This window comes from Scophthalmus maximus, chromosome 17 (assembly GCF_022379125.1).
Source record: "Scophthalmus maximus strain ysfricsl-2021 chromosome 17, ASM2237912v1, whole genome shotgun sequence".
Classification (NCBI taxonomy): Eukaryota; Metazoa; Chordata; class Actinopteri; order Pleuronectiformes; family Scophthalmidae; genus Scophthalmus; species Scophthalmus maximus.
Genome location: NC_061531.1, coordinates 15,965,980 through 15,991,544, shown reverse-complemented (window position 1 = coordinate 15,991,544; position 25,565 = coordinate 15,965,980). Strand labels below are relative to the sequence as shown.

The window sequence follows — 25,565 nt, the reverse complement described above, 5'->3', positions numbered from 1 at the left end:
ATACTCCTGTTTCTGTAAATAGACACACTGAGAGGGAAAGCAGATGCCTCACCGGCGAACTGATCCAAGCCCGCCCGGGTCACCCGTCTTTTCTACCGACCAACGCACGCCGGTCGACCTGGAACACTGCTGCTGATCATCAACCAGCACCTTGCAAAATGAGAATTTGGACCATGAGTACTGTATATGGGGTTGACGGAGGGATAACAGTGTACCATGGCATGGGTGATATGCGAGTAACGGCTCCCAGTCGAGGGGTGCTGGGACCCTCCGAAGAGTTGTCATTGATATGCTAATAATATAGATAACATTGATTAAAAAAAAAAAGTCTCGGAAAATTTTCAAATTGTTTTCGGTGCCTAACTGAAGCAGCTGGCCTCTTTATCAATATCATAATCAGGAGAGTCTCATAATCAGATACATTTCTTCTCTTGATTATGTTTATTCAAAATGTAAAGAAGTTTCATTTGTCAGCAGAAACACTGCTATTATAATATTTAGGTATTTTGTCCCAGTGACTGTGCTACTAAAGGAAGAGGGAGGGGATCACCAAAGACTATGATTCATCTTCAATCAGTTGTTGATATTTCAGCTATGTACAAAAATGGTTGATTGACAGACTAAACTGACGTTTACTTTCGCGGCCATGCTCCTAGCAAGGCTTGAAAACAAAAATCATATTAAATTTTTAGTTTTTTTAATCCTCTTAATCAAGAGTTTATGCAATTAAAGAACAAATCCCAGATGCTTGGAAAATAAGCTATTGCTGCCAAATGTTAAATTCCACTGTGTCGCCTTAAAACAAAAGAGTCACACACAAATATTATAGTTTGATAGAAAATGCACATGTATTTTTTTTCTTACATTTTGCATCAACATTTATTAATTTTAACAAAACGTCCACAAGGACAAGTGCAAACCTGCCTGAAGTTTATGAGCAGAAAACAATAACAATAAGTAAAAGTTAAACGTACAAAATAAGACTTTGATATATACGGATGTTAACATTCATACACTGGTAAAAAAACAAACAGAAAAAAACACCAATTATCCTTACAGATTAATTTTTAATACTAACTCATAATATACATTTCAGTACTTTTTTTTGAGAAATTCTTCCAATTTCCCTGCTCCCACACATCTGAAGGCAAATATCACATGTTTATACAACTGGGCTCTTCGTTTTTATCTCTCACCATTCTAATAACAAAGCTGAACTGTTGCTTTCAGCCCCTGCCATTCCTGACTGATGTTTTCACTATATCTAAAGAGCATGAAACCTAACATTGCAGTTACGTACAAAAAAAACAACCTTGTGCAACTTGTGCAATAGCCAACAAAACAAATATAATGTCACATGTGAAAAACTGTAATATTAACATCGATTCGACAAAGTGGCAACTTGTGAAAAATATAAGTTTATGTGACAAAAACAGTGAACGGTGGAGTGAATATGTACAGTACATTGTGACAGTTGACTGTGCCCGATGAGCCTTTGGTTTCTTACCGTTACACAGACGTCTACTAACAAAATTTGTTTTAAAAAAGTGCTCGATTGTCCTTAAAAAAAAAAAAAAAAAAATGCTACCATTTCCATCTCAAACTCAGGCATCGACATGGCTTTGTATATTTAAAGGGGCCAAAGTGGTATATAACTAAATAATTATAAATAAACACATTGAACAGTGGAACGGTTGTCGTCAGGCTCCAGCGTATAGGTGCCGTGTCCTTTGCTTTAATTCCTTTGTTAAGTAGAACCATCTGTCAAAACCCATTACTTCCTCCAAGAGGACCCATCACAGAAGGTATGTCTGGGTCAGCTGATGCATAACATGTTTTGATGAGAGCACACAGTGAGTGAAGTCATTTCCCAAGGAGGCAGAATCACTGCCTCTCCTCCTTCAAAAAGGCTAATTGGGTAAAAAAAAAAAAAGAGAAACCAGTGTGCGTGCAGGGACGAACCGGCCACAGCGTTAAGCTGAGCCCAGTTCAGTTCTTCTGACACTTTAAAAAGGCAGCAGTGCGGTCCTGCGACACCATCCCGTCGTCCTGTGTCCTCTCCTGCTCTTTGCTCCTTCATTCCTCTCACATTCCTGCCGTGCAATCATAAATCAGCACGGAGTAGCATGTATTAATCACACACACACGCAGAGGTATCAAACTACACACAGCCCAGCTCACAGACATCACAGCAGTAAGAAGCAGCCAGCAGCAGGCGTACAGCATCCATATAACATGGCCCCTCCCCCTGTCAGATCCAGACCAGGAAGCTGCAGGCTCAACCTGATCCGAGCGTCCGCTCCATTGAGATTGAATTCGTTCAGTCTCTCTCCACCGGTGGAAGCGTCGCTCAGCAGATCAGCTCCTGTTGTATCTCAGGTCGCGTGGGGAAGGGGGTCTCGCCGAAGGAGAAGGCGTGGCGGCCCATCTTCAGCCCACCCTGGCCCGGGCACGCGAGGTATGAGTCGATCAAGTCCAGCTCCGGGGAGGGGGCCGGGCTCTCGGGCTCCGACTCGGAGTGGCTCGTCTCCGGCTCGTCCAGAGACGAGGCCGACCTGGTGTGGAGGTGCGGGTGGGAGTGGGGATGGGGGAGCGGGTTCAGCCAGGGGTGGTTGAGGCATTCTTCTGCCGTGGCTCTCTTCCTGTGCACACAAACAAAATAACAGTGCGGATGAGTGGAAATTCCCGAAGAGTTTACATAACCGATGGATCCCCTGGATCTTCTGATTCACTCGGCCGGTTCTCCCTCGCAGACGTCGGCAAGATTACTTTTCAACATTTGGTTTGGAAAACCACAAAAATAAAAGCACTCTTTGGTCTCAAGATCTCTCCCACCCCCCTTCATTTCTCAAAGATTACTCAAACACTGGGGAATCTTCCTCTTTTTCCAGTGCCACCACTAATCTGCTGCAATTAAACGATACTGACTGGAGATTGTGGCTCTGGATGTGAGACAGACGCTGCTGCTGCTGCTGCTGCTGCTGCTGCTGCTGCTGCTACTTTTCATCAACAAATTGCGGTGACAAATTAAAAGCTCCCCGTCAGAGGTTACAGTTAGGGTTACAGTCAAGTATGGTTCAATTGCCTCCCTTGGAAATCAGCTCAGTTCAACTATTTTTTTTCATTTTTAAACATGGTGACTGATGCATCAGTGTCTGGTGAGATGTCAAAACAAAGATACTGGCATATATATATATATATATATATATATATATTTTTTTTGTGAGGTGAGCCAACAACTTCCATTTGCAGAAGTGACGTAAATCTTGTTACCACACACTCATTTAGACGCACGCGGATGTACTTCCGTGCTACTGCCAACCTGACTCACATCCTGGGTGATGCCGGTGGAAACTTTGCAGTTTTAATCGATAAATCACAACATCTGAGCCCCTTCATTGTAACTGTACTCGTCCTCACCTGGGGTTTTTGACCAACAGGGACTCGATGAAGTCGACAGCCAGGGAGGAGACTCCTTCAAACGTGTCTTGCGAGTAGTCTACATTGACCTGGGAGATGTTGAGGAATGTCTCCTGCTTGTCGTCGCCCAGGAAGGGAGACTCGCCTGTCAGCATGACGTAGGTCAGGACCCCGATACTCCTAAAAAGAAAGGGAAGGAGGCAATTTTGTCATCTTTCATGGTTACAGAATTTTTGCGACACTGTGGCACAATGCATTTGGCCGTCTTCCACTATGCTGCACTTAATCACGAAGCAAAGATGAGCTTATGGCCAGAGGTTTAGTAAAGCACAAACTGAAAGAGTTCTGCATGGCATCCATTTTGATGGGTGGAAATAGTCTTTTTTTTTAAGCTACAGTAGTGCACTTACCACATGTCTGTAGCAGTGCTAATGGGTTCGTAGTTCAGGATCTCCGGCGCTGCAACAAAACACACACGGTTCCAGTTAGTCACGATGGCCGACGGCCAAATTGAGAAGACGCAGGTGATTCTGCACATTTACGCACGGGAGGCAGGACTTACCCACATACTCCGGCGTGCCCAGGATCTCCCGGACTTCTGTGAGGTTGTCCATGCGTCTGGACAAGCCAAAGTCCACGATGCGGATGTCCCCGAGAGGTCTGGCACTGGTCAGCAGGACGTTCTGGGGCTGGAAAAAAGGCCGAACGCGCAAGTTAGACAGAGGTACAGTATGCTTGCGTAATGTGACGAATGATTATTCAGGAGAAGCCTGTGGTCTGACATCTGAGGTCATTCATTACATGCCAGTGTGAGTGAGTCAAAGCGTTTTCAGGTAACTGGTCCCGAGAGGACCTGGGGTCTGTTTCGTCATCCACTAAGCCCATCAGACGAGACTGTAAAGACCAGACTGGGTAGAATATTCCTACCAAGTATGCGCTCAATTCATTTCTGCTTACGACAGTGCTTCAATGGGCTTCTGGGTCAGGCTGGCTCAAAGCCAGAGTTGGTTGGAACATATGAGATAAGACAGGCTAACTATCAGGCCGGGTCCACTAGAGTCTATCAAACCACGAGAGCAACTGGAGATTCACCACTGGAATCTATGTTATTAATACGCCAAAATGTTTTAAAGCATCAGTCCTTCTAAACCATGGATTTGGACTGTTTGAATTCATCATTCAATCTGGGACACATGCAGCTCTTTTAGTCGCTTATCCACTTTTTAAAAGAATTACATAACGTGTAACGTGAAACCGGGTTAATTTATCGAGCCGCTTAGGGCAGAGAGAAAACGTCAATGATGACGACCTTGTTACCTCGGGGGCCCGTTAAAGAAAACATGATAGCTCAGCAAAGTCCCTCCACAGACTCTTTCCTCGTGGGAACAGGGTCGTAACACGCTGAATGAACTGCGCTTGCATAACAGAAATCATATCTCCCTCCGTCTGCCACTCCAGGGAATACACTGTCCTATATATCGCCCCATATAATGTTTCAGTGTGTGCTCACTTTCAGATCCAGATGCACCACATTGTTTCGATGCAGGAAGGCCACCCCGTTCAGGATCTGCTTGGCCAGCCGGATCACGTCTTCCTCCGTGAAGGCGTCGTCGTTATCGGCGACGCACTGGTTGAAGATTTCGCCACCGGCGGCGCTGCAGGGGAAAAAGCACAGGAAGGCAAAACTGAGAAAAACAAAACGAGGACAAGATGTGAAGAAAAGCACTGGACATGGATAGCCACCCAGCGGAGTTTAGTTTGGCTTGCTTTCATTTTGATTATTCATTTTGACTTGTCATAATACATTGCGCCTTAAACTGTACAAACACGCCCTTCCTCTCAGTTTGAAAGGTTGACAATGGCGAATTCAAAACCCAATCCCATTAGTAGAATTTTAGTGAACAAGGCCAAAGAAACTTCCACTTTCCGTAAGATTACATAACAGCGAGACTCCTCATTAGTGTACTTTGGCTCCCACATCTACATGAATTAATAAAACTTTTGGTACATGTACCTTCTCAGGAATATTACTGGAGATAAGGTCATATCAGCTCACAGCAGGCTCAGATAAGAGTTGTATTGCAACTAAATCAATAGCTGATCGGAGCCCGAAAGATTCTACAGTAAGAAAAATAAATATATATATAAACAGATCGTAAGCTATCAAGAAGCCAGAGAAGTTATGCAGGCAGGAGAGAAGTGTCTGGTTGGTGAGTAGCTAGATACTGTACTGAATGAGCCTCAACCCATTTAGTTTTGCTCGTTTGCTCAAAACAACGAACGTACAGGATTATCCTTTTTGGGGGGGGGGATTTAGTAATCATACAACTCAATGGACTTCACGCATTTCTGCGGACGTAATAGTCGGATTCCTGCCCGGTCTTGTTGCGCTTGTGAAGCTACATTAGGCGAAGTGGAGACATGGTGGATTTACACTGGAAGCTCCATCAGTCTGATCAATGCCTGCAGCTGACAGTTCACCCAGAGTACTGGAACCATGTGTGGGGGGATTTAGATGGCACACATGCTTTTCATCTTCTGAGGAAGACTTTTTGGACTGGGCCCTGGGCATGTGTGTTACATAACCGGCACCACCCAGGCCCCCCCCCGTTAGCCTCCTCAACCAGACGCTCTTCACTATCCTCAGCTGTGAAAATAGCGCTGGTGTTTTTTTGTTGGATTTTGAGGATATCCGTCATTGGTCCTTATAATATTTTTCCTTTGCTCCCAGCACCAAATACTTGACCCCCCCCCCCCCCCCCCCCCCCCCGACCATGTCCAATCCCAGCGAAACAATCCCCAGAGAGTTTAAGATGCGGCGGAGATGCTGAACTTATGCTGTTTATATTGATCCGCACGTGTATTCTGAATGCAAGCAAGTCCGGTGGTGAGCGTTTTCATTAGGGAGAGGAAATTAATTGTTTCAAACTGTGGTAAGAGTCTCCTACGGAGTTCGTGTTTAATCGAGATTTTCCTTAAGTTTTTCAATTTAACGTGGACTTGACTTGTCTGGACAATTAAAGACCAGACACGACAAAGGGTTCCTAGCTGTCAGCAAAGCGCCTGAAAGGATTCAAAAATCCCTGATTACGGCCGTCTTGTTTACGTTCAACGGACCGCACACAATCTGGCCGGGCACTTAAGAACGATCCGATACTTCCTTGAACTCTAAATATTGTCTCTGCGTTTCTCCCTCCCTCCCTCCCAGAGAGTTAATATGCTCACTAATCTGTGTGTAGGCCGACAAGACATCCTCCCCTGCACCAACCGGCAACAGTAAAACCCACTGTAATCAACATGGGTGAAGGGATAAAGGGTTGAAGAGATGAGCTGCACAGAAAATGCAGGAAAATGTTTTGTATTTGAAAAAAAGGTGAGCATCCTCTCAGTTTTTTTTATCTATTTCCCCAAAAAATTCTCGTCTGTCCACCAGGCTGCGTGCTCGTTGACGTCACGTTCACAGCAGCCCAGCAGCCGGTTCCCACAATCCTAACCTGTCCTGCCGGCTGAGTTTTCTGGACAGCAGCTTGTGCTACAGTTAAGTCCATTTATAGCCCCGGTGAGGACATTAGGGCTCTGGGGTACATTGTACACACAGAGGGGATTTTGAAATGAAAATGTATATGAAACATGGCTCTGTATTATAAAAAAAAAAAGGAAATCTAAATCTAAAAGAGGAAATAGAAAAATCTAATGAAATCCAAGTCATGCCATATTAAGGAGAGAGTCATGCAACTTTACAGATAACGTGCGCAGCAAATGTAATGAAAAACGAACACAAGAGTTTAAAATAAATAATATATTATACCCTTTGAATGTGAAACCCAGACAATTCAAGGGCTGAAATTGTTGTTCCGGTTGTGTGATCTACACATCTGACACATCTATAATAGTCTCATCACTTCCCTATGGTACAACTCCAGCACACTTGGGAAAAAGCAGCATATGACGGACTACGCTTCATTGCAATCTCATCACCGAGATCGTCTTTGTTCAACTGTGCACAAAACAAGTGCCGAGATGCCGATGCACGTTAATTCTTCATCAATGTCTTGGTGACGCACGTCAGAGCTGCACTTTCAGAAGAGGATTTACATTCAACTTCCTCGCTTCTACAGTACTTCTCTGACATTACCTAGGATGTGGTTGTGGCTATAAGAGTGTATGTGTGTGAAGCGTGTGTGTGGGCGCAACACTTCATACCAGCATGGTGGCGGTGTGCAGCTTTTGGGAGCTTTGCTTGCTGCTCACATTTAAACCCACAGGAAATGGAAAATGGTTTGCAATTCTCGAAAACTCACAGACTAAGTTGCTGAGGTGCAGCCTTTCAGCGGCCGAGTGCTGCCGTAGCTCTCACGGTGCAATAGACGAACCTCGGACTGGTGTTGACTGACTCCCTGCTGTGTTTTCTCTGCAGGCACGCAGGGGTGAACTGTGGTGCTACTTCCCCCTTTCACACTTCAGTCAGAGGTCAAACACGGCCCCACAGAAAAAGGCCTTTGTGCTGCGAAGGCATTCCACGTCTGTGTTGGGGAATGACCAGCGAGGACTGGGCGGGACGCCGCTTCCTCCCCAAGTGGCGAGCGGTTCAGAAACGGGGGTCGGGGGTATCGTGGTTCAAGTGTAATTGCCCGGCGTCATCTCCCCCCGTAATGAGGCGAGCGGGGGTAATTACGACACCAACGTGTCTTCTCCAAGTCCCTAATTAAAGGCCAATGATTAGAGACACTTACTAGATTCCTCATTACATTTAACACCACAACAGACCAGGAGCAGACATGCCAGGTTTGACCTCGCTGGGTCACTGAACGAGCAGCTTCTCTCACCCCAGTTCAACCTGCACATGTCGAAAGGCAACAAACCCAGAAAGTACAGAGCGATAAGCTCTCAAAGAAGCTTTTAAAAGGACTCATTCGTTGTTCTGTGTTGTCATTTTCACAGGGTGAGCACGGTGCAGACACATCCTGAGGACGTTTAGCGTGACAAGAGAGGTGTCGAGGCAACCAACGACGAGATGATCGACGAACCGCAGCGAGAGACAATTTCCATTTAAGGCAGAGTTGGTGTCACACCAGTTTCAAGGCTGCGCATTTCACACGTGCATGTTTTTTTTTTTAAAGTTCTCAGCAACTAGCACATAACCAAGACAAGAATCTCTTGGGATTTATTTTCTTCTCAGATCAGATACAAGCTGATGATTTACACAGAAACACTGACGCACTGACATTCTCATATTGAAACCGTGGGGTTTTTTTTCTTTTACCAATCACAGACATTTTTTTTTTTTGCTTACCAAGTAGAAATTAATGAATATCCGTTCTCTGGAAGCCAGTTTCGTGTCCCTCAGACATTCTGTGCATGAGAAACACTCCAGCGTTGGAAACTTTATAGTGATCGATTCAAGATTTTTCAAATTATTTCCCTAATGGCCGAGATTCTTTTCATCCCATTTTTTTTCTGGCATGGCTCTAAATGCCATTCATTTATTACTTCCTATATCAGCGGCAGTGCAAGCCGGAGCTGAATGTGTGCATAAGGTTTCAACATAAAAAGTGACAGACGAGGCTTTTTAAGATTTTCCTCCGATCAACATTTATAGACGTTTGTGTTTTCTTTTCCTTTTTCCGTAATGCCTACTGTCTTACCACTCAAGAACGAGGATGATTTCAGTGTTGGTTTCGTAGACCTCGTGCAGCGCCACCACATACGGGTTTGCCTTGGCCGACTCCAGCACAGAAATCTCGTTCAAGATGTCCATGCGGCAGTCCTCACCCTTCCGTCGCTTTCGCAGGAACTTGGCAGCGTACTGCTTCCCCGTTGCCTTCTCCATGCACTTCTTCACCACCGCGAACTTTCCCCTTGGGAAAACAAAGAGCGGAGAGGGAGAGAGTGATTAGTGAGGAGACGGGAGTAATCACGACCACATTACTGGCTTTTTCAAATAGATCTGGTCAGAGATCTGGTTCTGTTCTGTATCCAAGCGGCCAACAGCACCGCTGGATCGTTTTTTTAGGTCACTTAAACCGCAGCGAATGAAAGGTTGAAATTACTGGACACGCTCATCACATTTTAGACTGCCGTGAGGCGAAACCCTAGATTACAGCGACAAGACGTTTTGGGAAAATCCCGCCGACAAACCACGAGTAGCAACACTGTAGGCGAGGTTAACGAACGGCTCAGAGATAAGAAGTTGAAGTGGCCCGATTTCAAAAAAAAAAAATGCAGACACTGCTATTCACCGCTGATACGCTCAGCGGGGGAAGGCGTCATCGGGCGTTCGTTAAAGATGACCCCACTTCTCTCCTCCCTTTCCTTCAGCCCTCAGGAGGGTCTGACGCGAGGCAGATAAGGCCGACAGTTTTTTGGCGAGAGCTGCTGAACAGTGGGGCAGGGAGCCGATAAGGCTGATGCCACTTAGCAAGTCAAGCAAAAATACAAAAGAGACTGCAACAGCTTGATTGCTGGACGTTGTTGGTGAAACATGAAAAAAGAACAATCACAGTTACAACCTCAACCCTGCCGTTCTTTTTTTTCATTTCTGCACATATTAATACTGATGGATTCGCAGAAGGTGATTAAAGGTCAACCGTGGGTGTGGGGCAGGATGTCCGATGTATGCAGAATTGCAGCGGTGTCCAACCGACCGCGATCCCCAGCCGTCCCTCCCGTGCTGATAATGAGGCCTTGTCCATTTCCCCCTTTCTTCACAGCTGACAGCGGCAGGGACAAATGGAATTGTGTTAACGCCTCCACCCCAGACCCTCGGCCGGGGCCTGCCGCTCATTTGACAGCCGTACAAAAGCTGACCAGTCGGTTAACACAAGCCCCTTCAAGACCGGGACCACCCACCTGACGCGCGCTGGGTAGGCCAGGCAGGGGGGGTCACTGCTGTTACAGTCAGGTTGGAGCCTGAGCAGCATGCCAGAGTGGATACTGCAACCTCAACATCTAGATCCAAAGCAACATCTCAATGTTTCAAATGAACACAGGATGTGAAAAGATGTCTGTGAACTGGGCAGAATCTAAACGAAGTGGCCAAGTCGGAGAGGTCCAGTCAGCATGGTGCCAGTCATTTTCCCACACAGTGTTACTCCAAAGCTTTTCCGCGCCGCAGACCAAAAACAGCAACTGTTCTGGCCAGAGCCTGGTCCTGTTTTGGCTTCCACCCCGGCTGCTGCGGGGCCTGTTCTCCTTCGCCTTTTTTCCCCCAGCCTCGCAGAATGGTGACGACTCATTGTTCAGAGTGAAAAGGCAAAAACACCCGTCAGAGCCTTTTCATCCTTAATTAGCCAAGTTCAGAGCGGCTCACTGTGGGCTGGGAACTACATACGGAGTGAAAAGGAATGACCGCTGGCCACGGGAAGGAGCAACGGGAGGCCTTTCAAGGGCTGACAACAGGTCAGAGGTCACCGAACGTGGCTACCTTCCAGCCGGGCTGTGTTCACACTCTGTCACGTTGCTTGGCAGATGCACAGAACATCCCCGGTAATTCAAAACATCACAGGACTTTATTGTGATTTTTTAATGCATTATGTTTGTTTCCTTTTTCACGTTAAAGCTCGCAATCGTAACCAAACTCTGACCGACCACTAATGAACGCCTCCGCAAACATCCTGCCCAGAGCCATAAATAAAGTGATGCAGATCAAACGCACACATTTGCGAGGTCATCCTCAGTAGAATGTGTCTTGAAACTAGCCTGTCATCAATCATCGACTGAATTCACAAAGCTCACTCCTATCTCCAGCGGCGGAGATTGGCGATGAGTCGATTGAGAAACCCATTTCCTGCGGTGTCTGCGTTTTTCTTCTCTCTCAGCGGGGGCACTGACTCATGTCTGAAGTGCAGCGAAAAAAAATGACAGCTCTCGTTTTGTCTGTCTCACAGACAGACTGACACACAACACGAGTTCCCCTTCCTGCTTTCAAGTTGGCCACAACAATTTTTTTTGAACACAGTGCCGCAGGGGGACCACGACTCATGAAAATAAGGCCAATCAGCTTTTATTGACCCAGTAAGCGTCAAGAGAGATGAAGGGGAGAAAAACCGCCGGAAGAATTCAACTCCGGCACCTACAAGTTCTAATGTGTTCCAACATCCTCCCTAATGTACAGACCCACATAGCCGATCTCCTGGCATGCAGCACTACGCACATTCCTCCGCTTAATGCGATTATGAGGACTGATCTCAGGATGTTGTTGGGTCGGAGTCATGAGAAGAGGAGGGAAGACGGATGGAGGGTTGAGGGGGGGGGAGAGCCTAACCCCCCCATGGGTTCTGGCTGCTGTCCCAAGATGTCCTAGGGTGTCTGACAAGAAGAAAACTGACTGCTCCCAATGGACTCTTTATCTATCCTGTCCCATCGCAGAGCAGCGAGCTAATAATGAAAAGTGGAGTTATTACAGAGGCCGATGCAGAATGGGCTCAAGTGGGGAACCAGAACAGCTGTTGCATTACGTGGAACCCAAGACCGTCCCACTGTGGTTTCTCATCTTAATGAAATCTCAAATGCTTTTCCGATGAAAGTCATTAACGTCTGGCATGCCCGTGCATCGCAGCCTGAACGGCACAGGAATGTGCACTTCAATGTGTCAGATGCTCAAAGGCCGTCAATCATTTGGCTGAAGAGAGAAAGAGAGAGACAAAGAAAAGTGGAACATGGCATATTTCATGCTGAATATTCTGGATAAACAGATATGGTGCAGAAAACTATCCAGAAAGCAAATCTATAGAGATGCTGTGCGTAATATTTTTGCATTAAAATATCTCCAAATCCATGAGAGGCACTGTGTGTGTTCATGGTTTCTCATAAGTGCTGCTGTGTAGTTTGTCAAGTTTGTTTAGTTTTGTAGTCATACAGTGACAGATTCCGAAATATGACTCCAAACCTATAGTGTATTGACGTTAAAGATAAAGATAAGATATTGAATGCAAGCCAGACCCCAGAAGTCAACAGTAAACAGTAGGACAGGCTGTGCTGTGTCGAAATACAGGGTGTCTGACACAAGAGCAGTGTGTGGAAAGGACAACTCAGATCCTCATCTCACAAGGGAAGGAGCTGTTTTCCGCCTCATTCTTTTAAATCACCATGATCAAAAAGAGTCCCAAAAAACTCTCCAGCCAAGACGCACCGAGCGGGGCGCATTGCCGCTGCGCAGTCCGGGTGCGTGCGTCGGTTCCATCGGCGCCTTTTCCCGGTCTGTAGAACGCAGGGACTGGGACGTGTTCAATTAACACGCTCCCCCCCCCCCCCCCCCCCCCCCCCCCCCCCCCCGTCATCGACACGTGCGGAGAACAAAACCTGACGTGATCAACCGATCAACATGATCGAATCAAGGGAGCGCGGCGCGCACCACAAACGCACAGGAAGGATTCGTGTATTTCAATCAATGAGACGGACACTCACCTGCCCAGCTCTTTGCCGACCAACTCGTAAGTGGCCGTGAAGGGGTCGCTCCTTATCCGCGTGTGGATTTTCGTGACCATTCCGTTTTTGCTCATCGTGGCGGACTCGGGCATTGATGTCGCGTCCTGGAGTGGAGCAATCTTCATTCGCCCAAAAATGTTTTGGCAACGGAGAACACGCAGCAACAGCAGAAAAGGCGACTTTCAAGTCAAAACGCGCATGATAACGGAGTCGATGAAGAGACAGCAGCAGCCGCAGCTGTGTGTTTTGGGAACCACCGGCAGATAAATAGTCCAGGTTTTTTGCGCGTCTCCAAGACGAGCGGACGATGCCCTGCGGGAGTGTGACACTGTCGGTGCGGGGAATTAACTCTGAGCGCTACTACACATTCCTCACAATAAACTCCTCGTCGGGACCCGCCCCCTGCGATGACGCGCAGCCGGTGGCAGCCAATGAAGTCGGTGGAGAGGACGGAGCCGTGGGTGCGCGCAGCAGCAGCCAGCCGGTGAGTGATGCGTTCAAGGGGGGCCGATTAGTGTAGGTGCACACATGTAAACAAACGCCTTCTGATACACTTAAAAAGAAAAAAGGATATTGGGATGAGGGTAGTGTTTTTTTAGTTTAGTTTATTTCGGTCACTGTAGACTCAGTCCATACTTTGATAAACAATAAATAAAACTGCTAAATGCTTTTCTAGCATTGAAAACCAAACATAAACAAGCAAGAACAGGGTAGGGGATTTTGAGTGGTATATATTCCTTTTTTCTTTGTTGGCTTTTGTAAATATTTTGATCAAGGTATGAATTTTAATAATTTGGTGTAAATAGGTGTTTATATAGCTGATGATTTTGTAAAGTAATTATAGGCAGTTGAACAGGGGGTGGGAATTAATGACTTTGGCTTCTTCCTGCTCCTTTATAAAAAAAAAGAAGTTTTTTTGTGTTTTTTCATGTATGCAGTGTCACACTTGCTTTTTTGTTTTAATTTGTTCGAAAGAAAGAGAGAAAGAAAGTTTCAGATAGTTAATAGTGATTAAATTGGGATAATGGTTAAACATGAGCATTGTAATAATAAAACTATCATTGGTGTTAAACCACCTGACATCTGTCTGTCAGTTAGGAACTCGGACTGAATGAGGAAGAAGTTACTTAATGTTATACTCTCCTCAAATCTGACTGCACTTAATTAACCCTTTACTGTCTTACTGGATATTGTACCCGCCTGACCCCCTAGAAGAAACATCAACAAAACACAGTTCATATTCACACACAGGAAGCAAACACACAAAAATCTTAGGTATCTCTTCTGTGATTGCCGGTGGGTTTTTTCCTGCTGCTTGTTTTTTCGGCCTTGGTTGTGCTACAGGTGAGCCTTGATTCTTTCCCACACACACAACTCTGTCATGGATGTGAAGCTGCCCTTGGGCTATGAGAGCTTTCTGCACATATTTTTCTTGTTTTAATCTGTTGGAGAGCTGTTTGTCTACCCATTGAACCTGCATGCGTTCCATTAGAGAAGAATTCAAAGCATCCCATTATGCAATTCATCACTCTCTGAAGTGTTGTCAACCTGCGGGTGCTTTAGTTTCTGCTCTCTCTCTGTTGTTCTCCTGTAAATCAAATCATTTTATTTTTTTTAAACAAAAAGACAAGCCAGTGAGCAGAGGTTGGTACTGGTATTTATGGTCCGCAGAGGAGATCAGCGTGGCGAAGACCTGGACTCCATGGGAAATGTGTCACCTAAGCTACAGGGGCTTGTTGAAGCCAAAACTGTGAAGCCGCTGGGAAACCGAGGCCTGCGCTGACCCCAAGTAAACAGACAGACACACACACACACACACACACACACACACACACACACACACACACACACACACACACAGCTGAGAGTCATTCCCAGACAATAAAGGAACTGGTGGTGAAGTGTTGTGGTTTTGGCCTCAGTTCACACCTCGTGTGGAGCGGACGCCATATGAGACCATGTGAGACGTTTCGCCTTCCTCAAAAACTTTGTGTTGCAGCAGGAGGAGAATAAAGCCAAGACACACCCAGGACGTGTTTGCCATCTAGGGCTGTGGCTGTTATTTCCATTGATGATGCATATAAAGTATTTGAGAAAACATCTTCATCAACTGCTTCTGTGATATTAGAACGGAGAAGAGACGTTTTAGATTTAGCTGATGAACGTCTGTCGAGTCGACTAACTGACTCATTCTGTTCTGCACTCTTGGCATCGCGATGGCTGGTACGTAGAGACTCATTGTCAGCCTGCAGTCTTCATTTTCCAAAATGCGGAGATGAGTATTTGTGCTGACGTGATGGAAGGGGAAGGGAAGGCGTGAAGAAAAAGAAGTGATGACAGGATGGCACGTTCCTCCATGCTGGTTTTCATGTCCCATGGCTGAGGACATTGCCAGTGGTTGGTCACATGCCCCACATAGTTCTTATCCATCACACAGAGCAGGATCTGTCCGGTCCCCACCACACCAAAGCCAAAGTTGTTGCCGCAAACAGCAGCTGATGTAAAATAGACCTATTGAGAGTGGACATTCCTCAGGCCCCGGCGAGTCATTAGTGTCCAGCGGCACGGTTACATAACCTGTCACGCCTCCTCAAATTGTTACCTTAAGTCTAAAAAGCGAGCCCACTCTGAAGCCTTGACCCCCATTTCTGTGCCAGCCTTCCCATTACAGCCGGGGTCAGAGTTCAGGAGGAGCTGCGTTAGTGAGGGAGCGCTACCCCGGGGCCCCCCGGAGACTTAATGAAAACACATACCGGCGAATTAGCCTGCCAGCCTACAGTTTAGCTAACATAAATATGAGAAGTTCAGCCGTGACCTGGGGAGGGCGAACGCTTTCGGAGCCACTGGAACAAAAAGGTCTAGTCATGACTGGGTCAGGAAACATGGCTCTGTTTTTTTTTTCTAACTAGACCCCAGGGGCTTGTTAAAGAACATTTTTTATAGGGTGGAAGTGTATGTGATATTGTTTCAACCTATGCCCCGAGGTTGTATTCATGATATGACTCTCTAGAACACAGCTTTATTCCTTGAAAAATTCTGAGAATTATCATTGGCCTGTCCAGTAATTGAATCCGAGGACATTGATTCAATCCAATGATAGCATCATCTCATCCTCACGCAGGCAGGCTGGACCATCGCAGGGAGCTGCCGCTGTCACAAAGAGCTGCTGCAGAGCGGAGAAAGGAGGTAAAAGGTTTTTGCGGGCGGAGACAATGCGGTGTCGAAGAAGTGACCGCTGCGCGATCTGGGTATAGAGTACGGCAGTAAACTCTCTTATGACTCCCTGAGGTTAATGTGTTAGCGAGACAGACAGTCTCTTGTCCACAGTTTCAAAGATGTCCTTTCCTCTCCCCTCATTTATGTCGCCCAGGGGAGTGTAACAAAGAGGGTGGTTGGGGGGGTATTTCATTATGTAAGTGTTTTTCTCCTGTGACCAGGAGTGTAGCAACAAATTCCGGGCCCTATTCATAAGCAGTCTCTGTGGGGCCCCAAACAGCTATGATACTGTGTGTACTAATAGTAGCTAGCTAGCTAACTCCTACTGTATTCAGGTAGTAAAAGTTACAGTTAGCTAGCTAGCTGGCAACAGCAGCTGTGTCGATCTCAGCTAAGTAGCTGCTAGCTAGCTGTCGTAGTAGGAGTGTTCGCTAATAGCTAGCCACCTTTCTTTTGCAAGAAATTAACAGTTGTTTTCCCTTGGTTTGTTTTTCCTCTCGTTCATTTCTCAGTAGATGAGCCGACAGATTCTCGCGCTGAGTCGTGATGGGCGGACCAAACCATTTTGTAAAGGACGCGAGGGCCCTCAACCAATGTATTGAGACGACTTTGAATTCATGTTATGACACTAATTACTCAGAAAACACCAATTCCAGGCTTTCCAGGCTCCCCACCCTTGGGCCCTGGCAAGTCTGCCCCCCCCCCCCCCCGTGTTACGCCCGTGCCTGTGACTATATGTGCCACTGCGCCGTCAAATGTTTGCTGCTGTTCATTTATGAGGCTTGCCGCTCAGGCCTGTGCTGTTATGTTAAGATCTTTGACTTTGATAACATCCCAGACTTTTCCTTTCCGTCTGGGTGACCACAATGACCCGTTTCCACCCTTTAGCTCATAACACGGAGGTATGAATGAGGAAGTGTGACCGATGAGGTGTCCCGGTTAGATTTTTGGTTCTGTAGAAGAAAGCCGAACAGCTCGTGCTGATAATAATAATAATAATGTCCTTGAGTCTCTTTCGCCGCTTGCACCCTTGTTTCCCTCGTTCTGCTCCATTTCTGAACGACAACACCTGGTGGATGCTGATAGCCGCTTTCATGCAAGCGATCATTTTCGTGAGAACGAAAAAAAATCCAACAATCTTTCTTAGGAAATGTCCCCTTTCAACAAGGCCTTAAAGACTACATGTGCAAAATTTCAAAATGCTGAATCCTTACAGAGCGTGATTGCTGGTTCCCTCAAATTCTCTGTTTATGATTCTTAGTTGTAAACCATTGTTTACGCTGAGAGAAGATTCCGCGTAATGAATGGGTTTCGGGCTCAGGAGGGCTACGCGGTAATCTCCCCGTAGTCGATAAGTGTTCCCTGTCTTCTGTGGTTGCTTATAAAGGGCTTCGGTACAAAACGTATCTGTCATGTGTTGTGCAATTTGTAATTAACTAGCACCTGATGTACTGTTAAAAAAGAAAGAAGCTCTGAGTCTCTGCGCCACCGGCAAACGCTAATTTGCTTAGGTAGATAGCGTGTATGTTACCACTTACAGTGTTAGGGGGAGGCTAACAGCAGGCTTATTCAATACATGATGTCATGCTTTCATTAACTCTATAAATCATCCCGTGCGCCGGCGTAATGGCGGCGGGCCTCGGTCGCACACTGGTGTGATCTCAAATTTGTTTGCGGTGACCTCAGAGTTAAAGTGACTGAATGGAGCGGCAAAGGTCTCGCACCTCATAAAATGGAACAACCCAATAGCTCGGGGTTGATTTAGATGCTTAACACGCCACCCACGTCTTAAAGATGCCCCCCCCCCCCCCCCCCCCCCCCCCTTTCCAACCACTGCTGGTATTTCTGCCACAGCAACTATACTGTGGTTAACAAAAAGGACAAACATCTCCTCTGTGGCCTGACAGAGTGGGAACAGCGGATTCCCAAACGTTGGCGCTGGAAGTCATTCACCTAGAGACATCGGGATGACGTGCAGAGCTGACGTCGGGGCAGCATTAAAAGATAAGTTCCTAATCCCCTTTGGCAACAGAGAAAAACACTGGAGGAGGGATAAAAATACGACATCAGAATTGGTCCGCGAGATCTAATTGCCGTGATTGTAATCTAAAAGGCAACACATGGCAAACAGGCCCGCAGGGGAAGCGGTGTGTGGCCCTCGCTGAATGATGGTCCGTTGTCACACTATTTGACAATGTGACGTTAGCATTGGAAGCAGGGCTTTCCTCCATGATATGAAATGAAGGGTTGATTATAATGATTGCGAATGACAATTACAATATTCTAAAGGAAAATCTATGAGTTAAAACGTGTGTCTACCTTGCATTAATTTTTCTGCCAAAAAATCTTCTTCCTTTTTTTGTTGGACAAATCTGCACTTTCAGCTCAATCAAATAAGAAGCTGGTAAAATGATTGACAGTATGTTATTCATCCACTTGTATCTCTTCTTCTTTTTTTTTCCCCAGGAAAATACAGATGATACAGTTTTTCCACAAATCTTTTTATTAATGCAAAAAAAAAATCATAAATAATAAGGAAAACAAAACTAATCATAACAAGTATCAATGGACTTGCTGGAGCTTTTTTTGGTACAGTAAGTGAATTATAGAGTGTGAGTGTTTGAGAAACAAACAAAAAAATGTAATCAATATTTCCACAAGTAATAATTTCTCTTCAGGTTCCTCAGAGCTATCAGGGCAGTAAACGTATGTCCCAGGAGGAGCTATGTACTCTGATGTCTCAGGTGAGCAAGTGAACATGTTGTTCAACTCCTCTCTGTCCCAGTGAAACGTCATTTGTAAAATGCCTTCCTCCAGGCTCACACGCACGCACGCACACGAGCACCTCTGTTTGCATCTCGTGTCACAAATCAGCCAAAAACAACAGCCCTCCTTGACAGCTCTGGTGCTACAGTCAGCAACAGGGGTAACGTCAGCCCCCTCGTCAGTGCACTAATATTTTCAAATGGGGCGACACTTATGGATGTTAATTACATTTAAACAGCTGGTTCTGGTTCGTCTTTCCTGACCAGAAAACCAACGGGGGGAAAAACTGACATGACATTCAGGAAAAATGCAGCAGATGAGATGGTGAGAAACCCCGAGGAAAGACAAAGTAGGGCACTGGGAATACTTGAGTTTAAAATCACAGACCCGCTGATTGCAGTGGAAAGCTCGAGTGTGAAACGAAACATCTTCTTCGTTTTGCCCACAAATATGAATTTGGCTTCTCCCAGACTTTTTTCCCCCTCCTCGGTTGCAGCAACTGATTTGTTTCATTTCTGCCTGCAGTGTGTGGGTGGGTGCAAAACAGCAGCACACAGGAAGAGCAGGAGGAGAAAGACAGCAGATGAGAGTTGCACTCAGGTAGACGCTGCAGAGGAGACGTTGTTGCCACATCCTGCCCTCACTTTCTGGCAATGTGACCTCCCAGACCGGAGGAATTCATAAGTACAGCTCTGCACACGTCTGAAAGGCAGCAATTGTGGTAAAGTGATTATTTCCTTCAGGCAACAGAAACAAAAAAAACGGCACAGACAGATATGACTTGCCTGTAAGTGATAGTGCGAGAAAAACAAAGTACAGCACTGCATTGGGAATGGATCAAAGCTATTAGATCATCTTTTTTAGAACAGGAGCAGCGTGTTTTCGAGCTCGGCCCCCGCCGACTCCACATGAAAGAACTCTGCAAACAGCTTAACAAAGATTGTCTAGATTGGCCAAAATAGCTACATGCATATTTGGGTATTACACCGCCCTAAAGTCAGTCGGGGTGTGGGCATTAACAGATGCAGCCAAGCTTAACCACGGACAGACAGTAGACAGACCAACTTAGAAACTGAAAGGGCTTTCTCAGCTGTTGCTTCTGTCTCCGGTCTCCATCCCCCCATCACAGCAACATCATTGTCTCATTAATCCAACATGCAGACACACAAACCCTTCCGCAGCTCAATTCACTGTACGTGCTTTATGCTGAACAACACTTGCATTATTCAGACGATATCAAATGGGATTAAAAGCAAATTTGGAAATTTGGTGTCAGACACCTTCTTGGACCAGATGAGAAATACCGTCTAACAACAGTCCTGCAGCCGTCGCCATCCGTCGAAAGCTTATCTTTGTGGGTCGCTTGCCAAAACAAATTACTGTTGTCTCAGTTGGGGCTTGATGACATGGTAAAATAAAGTTGTAAAAAAAAAAAAAAGCAACTGTTGTCTGGCCGTAATGAACAGAACTTCCCAGCAACTCAAGATAAATTTTAAAAAAAACGGAGGAGGGAATTTGGCATTTCACTCCTTTCTGAGATGCCCAGATAAATAAATTATTTTTGTCAGCAAAGGTAGGAAGAATATAAACCAGATCAGAATTCAGATGTGAAGGAGGGTGAGAGAAGGCATGCCGGCGGGTAAGAAGAAAGATGAGAGAGGGGAAAACAGAGGAAATGGGGAAGCGGAGAAAAATCCTTTTTGGAATGTCTGACTCAGGAAAGAAATGGAAAAAATGTATTTTAATTGGCAAGTGAACATGGGAAGGGGGGGAGAGGCGGTGTGGTAAGTATTAAGGAACAAGGTGGTGTTAATCTTGCAGAAATGCCAGCGAGAAAAAAAAAAAAAGTCAAGAAACAAAGACATATTGAAAAAGGGGAGTGAACGCAATGAAAAAAAAAACTCCGTAATGCTTTACAGAAAATCCTTTAGTAAAGCCAACACCTCTTAATGAAGAATGGTAAACAGAGAATTTGAAACAAACACACACAGGAGATGAATGTCTGCGTGAAAAGAAGCAACGGGCCATTCGCGAACATTTGCTCTGCTGTTTGTCGTGGCAGGGTCTTTCCAAGAGAATTTCCTGATTACATTTTAATAGTGGGGTTTGTTTAAAAGGGGAGATTCCCCCCCCCCCCCCCCCACACACACACACATACAGTAATTGGACAAGGCAGATAGACACATGATACCTCTGGGAAAAATATTGACAAATAAAAAAGTAGAACATGTTCTCCCCTTTTACCGAAAAACCTGCACCCTCATCCATCAGCGAGTCTCCAGTCTGAATAAAACAATTGTAACTGGTCACTGCATTTACACGACACTGGCTTACCACAGCCCAGTGACTCCAGTAACAGCAGGTAGACGCGACCATATGCCATCTGCGCCACGGCGGAGGGGGTCAAAGGTCACTCGCCACTAATGATTACCTGCTGAACCGTGCCGCTCCAGTTATCTGCGTTTGTTTGCATAGCCGTGGCAACAGCGCACACACCATCAGCACCATGGCAACCTTTTACCAGCCTCCAACGACGAGCTCACACACGAGTAAAACAATATATTAAATGCGAAACAATATAAAGTTATTATCAAATAAAACACTCAGCTGGCTCGAGGGTGTCCGGACTTTAAAATCTGGGAGGAGGAGTTTACTTTAAACCAGGCCAGGCAGATTTTTTTTTAAAAGAGGTTTGCCTCGTTCTTATATCCATCCCACCACAAGGCCGTTGGGGAGAGCCTTGTGGTTTTGGTTTATGGGAAGGTCTCCACTTCAAATGAGGTGAGAGACAGACAAAAATCATAACCGACCTCATAAAATACACAACGGTAACGATTTTGCGAGGTGAAAACCGCACACTCGGTAGGTCTCATGAGCTAGAAGCGCCCAGCCCTGAATGAGATATGTCGGCAAACCACTGCGTATTAATTAACGCTCATCCTGCCAGTTTACATTGCACCACATAAAGCCAGAGTTTTGGTGTGTGTGTGTGTTTTTTGCCTAAACATGTGTATGATGTGGCTCTTTTTGTGTTTGCCCACATGTAATCAGCCGGCAGCTTGCTCAGCCGCTGTGCGGCCTTTTGTGTCTCGCCTGAGGAGGAGGGAGCTGAGGGGAGGTTTGGGTCAAAGGTCGGGACAAAATGGATAATCTTCTTCTTTGCTGCAAATGTCACACTTCACGGCCGTTCCTTTTGTTCACAGTGTGAACAGGTGCGCTGGGTAACGCAAGAAACAAAATCATTTGTTGTGTTGCTCAAAGGAAAAAATTAGCCGGTTAGCTTAGCACAAACACTGAAAACATCTGTATTGACTAAACTGAATAATTATTGATGATGTAAGATGTCATACTTGTTCTTGTCGTGATGGTATGTTGCAGATTATTTTGAACTTATTTAATAATTTTCATTATTTCGCCTTATTTGTTTGTTTAAATTCTTTAAAGTTGCGAAGGATCCATCAAGAAGTCGACTCCTTTGACGGTGATTCACCCAAATTACAAATCATTTTCAACACATTCCACAACATGAAGAAGTTGGTCTAAACAAACAACATACGAAACCGTTAGGCTTAAAGTTTCTTGCATGTCACGTTTATTGCCCCGAGGGGGTCGATGGATGAAATTCCATTGGTGCTTAAATCAAGAGGATTTATTCAGTGTCAAGAGTCTTTAGCTGCAAAGGGTTCAACCTCTGGGGAGAATTAATTTGTTTGCGTAAACGTCGTTGCTATCAGCCCTTGAAATTATGATATTTCTTGTGTATATGTAGAGGATTTCAGACACAGTACACTGTAGTACCAGGGGTCACCGCAACCACTTGGAAGATTTTCATATATAAGATGACCAAAGTGTTGTACGGTGCTAAACGAAGACAGTGGCGGTAGCAGGTTATGGGTTCAATAAATTATAGGAATCATACACTGAGGACCAGGAAAACCCAGATCAAATTTTATGACAATCCGGCAGGAAATTATGTAATGTTGCTGTTGACAAAAGAGACCAACCAACTTTTACCAACGACAAAAATCAAACTTCAGAGAGCTCTGGGCTTCGTTTCCTATTTTGTTGTGCTGGCTCTGTAAACCAGCCACTGTTTCTTTGGTGTGTTTTGTTCTCGTTCACACAAACAAATTCTTCGTCAGCCTTTGCTAATTCCAGAAGGCACCTCGAATCCCCCATAAACTTGCATCCGGCCTCTCATTTGCTCCCGTAAATTTTTTTTACTCTGTTCCCACTTTCTTTAGTCGTTTACCCTCTGTGAGACCTCCCAATGAGACACCTAAACTCAAGTGCAAGTGCACCCGCATGTGTGTGTGTTTTCCACTAGTTTAGCAATCCCGACTATGACTTACAGCTCACGTTGACAGCCAGTTATTCATGCATCCCTCCAGGCTTCTGTGTTAAAACTGCTCTCTTTATCACCCCCCCTCATCTTTTCAGCTGATCGCATCACAAATCAGACGAGTGACCCAAAGCCACCAATCAATCAACCATTTCTAAACATGCCCCCCCCCCTCTACAATGTAATTTTCCTCAGGAAGGAATTCGTTCTGGCTTCCTTTTTTCTAACTGACGTGAACATTTTTACACTCCTGTTTTATAACCTTGTGAAGGATTTTTAAGGTGCACAATACCACTGGCAACAGAAAATATAAAATAGATTGCCCCCTTTAAATATAATTTAAAGAGTTGGAGATTGTCCAGCTTTCGGTGGTCTGCAGCTCCTTCCTCACATTGAATGGGAACATAAAACACTCTGGCAGGGATTCAGGTTCCGAGTTCGCCGCCCTCCACGTCCAATGTCTGCGGCCAAGCTGAGGGCGTGTCCCCACTTTGACGGGACACCCGCCCCCGACAGGCCCGTCTCTAATACCAAACCCTGAAACCTCACAAATAAAGGCAATGGTTGGCACCGTTTGTAAGGTTTTAACATAGTCTCCCTTGTTCATTTGTCTGGGAATCTGAATATGGTATATAGTGTATTTGTGTACATGGGTAGTCGGGTTTGTGACATTCCCACATTTTGTGATTTATCCGAGGATGAAACTGGAGTTGGATTTTCACGTGTGGCCACAAATCTCGCACATCTTCATTCATAGCCTATTATTTATCATAGACAGGCCCTCTTGTGTTATCAGACAGAGAATTGCTCCTTTGTCTCTCTTCCTCCGCCTATTGAGTGAAGTGTCTGCTGAAGAGGGGACCATCATCACCGTGGTGGGATGGGGGTGATTTGGTATTCAGCGCTACCATTCGCCTCTCCGGACATAACTCTGAGCTCAGTGAACATGTTTCTCACACCCCTCACTCTCACTGTGGGGGGGGGGGGGGGGGGGGGGGGCAGGAAATGACTCTGTCTGCGACGGGCGGCTGTTCAGCTGTTGTGTCTCGTGAGCCGTTGCGATGGTTATGCGGAGGGTTCGGCAAGAATGCAGCACCCAGATGCTGAATCTCGAGGAATCTCCCCGCTTACGCAAAAGCCCCGGCCGGCGGAATCTGCTCCCACGTCCATGTCAAACTAGAAGCCGGACTAGCCAGAATTATTAAGAAACTGCAGATCCACATTATTGGTTAACTGGAAAAAAACAACATCAGGGGCTCGTTTACTGTTTGTTTTGAGTTTGTGATTATGAACAGAAGCCCCCGGAGACATATCACATGTTGCGATCGCAAAATTAGCTTCTAGATAAAGATGTTCTTTGACCCCATTATTGGTTTGTACAGTTTTGGAGTAATGCAATCACGCAAAGGAAAAAAAAAACAAAAAAACTTTCAAAAATCTCATGGAGTATATGACCGTCGCTAAATCGACTCCGACTTCTCTCCCATCAAAGAGCTTTTCCAGCACCTTTGATGTCACGTCACCTTTGTCCGGGACAGTAACGCTAATGAGGAGAGCAGCATATGTCCGCTTGCAGTGTGTGATCTGAAGCGCTGATCAAAGACCCCCGGAGACAGATCGGTCACATGATCCGGCCCGGTTCACCGAGAGCCTCAAACAGCCCAGGACAGTCAAGAATCAAGCAGTGAGATAAGAGTGAGTCAAAGCTCACGTGGATGAGGCGAACTCCCAGGAAATGGTTTGTCTCTTCGTCGCCTGTGAATGGTTTTCTCAGAAGAAGACCGTGTTTTTTAAGTGCAAGTGGAAAACAGCCCGATATTAATCATAAGCTGCTTCACCTCTGTTGGCGTTTGCAACTGCACACTCCATAACTTATTTTAGGATTCTGTACTTTAAGATTTTTCATCGTCTGCTTCTTCGTACGTCATCTCCACATCATTTCAGAAGAAAAAGAATTGCTCTCCACCACTTCTTTGGACAGTAAGAGCAATTAGCAACTTTTAGAGAGCCGATTTTACAAAAACAAAACCACAAAATCTTAATAAAATTAAGGCAAAAACCCACGCCTCTCAGACTGTTGACGTGTGACCTTGTGGACGGGGTTAGATGTCTTGTTCTTGTGTTTTGGAGTTGTTAGCTGTTCCCCTTCAAAACCTCCCACACTGTGTCATTTAATTAACTGTTCAAATTCCCCAGCGGTTCACTATGAAAGCAAAAATTAGAAAGAGAGAGAGAGAAAAAAAAGGAATTCAAATTTGTGCATCATAACTTAGTTTTTTCTTCTTCCCCCTTTCAACCATCTTACGTACTCTCAACTCCGAAAGATGTAGCTGATTTGGTTTGGATTTAATCAAGTATTGAATGCAAGAATCCAAATGAATTTTATTCTGTTGTG

General features: G+C 45.5%; 1 protein-coding gene and 1 long non-coding RNA gene across 2 annotated transcripts; one reads left to right on the top strand and one right to left on the bottom strand.

Moving 5' to 3' along the window:
• Positions 1 to 823: 823 nt before the first annotated feature.
• stk17al (serine/threonine kinase 17a like) lies at positions 824 to 13,216 on the bottom strand. The gene is made up of 7 exons (XM_035614013.2): positions 12,826 to 13,216; positions 9,066 to 9,278; positions 4,931 to 5,075; positions 3,983 to 4,109; positions 3,831 to 3,879; positions 3,421 to 3,600; positions 824 to 2,642 (listed from the first exon to the last, which is right to left on the bottom strand). The coding sequence occupies exons 1-7, from the start codon at positions 12,969 to 12,971 to the stop codon at positions 2,351 to 2,353; spliced, it is 1,152 nt and encodes a 383-aa protein (XP_035469906.1). The 5' UTR covers positions 12,972 to 13,216; the 3' UTR covers positions 824 to 2,350.
• Positions 13,217 to 14,176: 960 nt separating this feature from the next.
• LOC118288200 lies at positions 14,177 to 16,753 on the top strand. Its single transcript, XR_004785821.2, has 3 exons — positions 14,177 to 14,635; positions 15,968 to 16,032; positions 16,575 to 16,753. It is a non-coding gene; the product is annotated as an uncharacterized LOC118288200 (long non-coding RNA).
• Positions 16,754 to 25,565: the final 8,812 nt, after the last annotated feature.

What these genes read in the sequence shown, in the direction of transcription:
- stk17al (XM_035614013.2), bottom strand. Translation starts at nt 12,971, where the DNA reads ATGAAGATTGCTCCACTCCAGGACGCGACATCAATGCCCGAGTCCGCC. An exon ending in GTCGGCAAAGAGCTGGGCAG is followed by an intron (nt 9,279 to 12,825) that starts GTGAGTGTCCGT and finishes TGTTTTCCCAAG; the next exon opens with GGGAAAGTTCGCGGTGGTGA. An exon ending in ATCATCCTCGTTCTTGAGTG is followed by an intron (nt 5,076 to 9,065) that starts GTAAGACAGTAG and finishes TTTCCCCTGCAG; the next exon opens with CGCCGCCGGTGGCGAAATCT.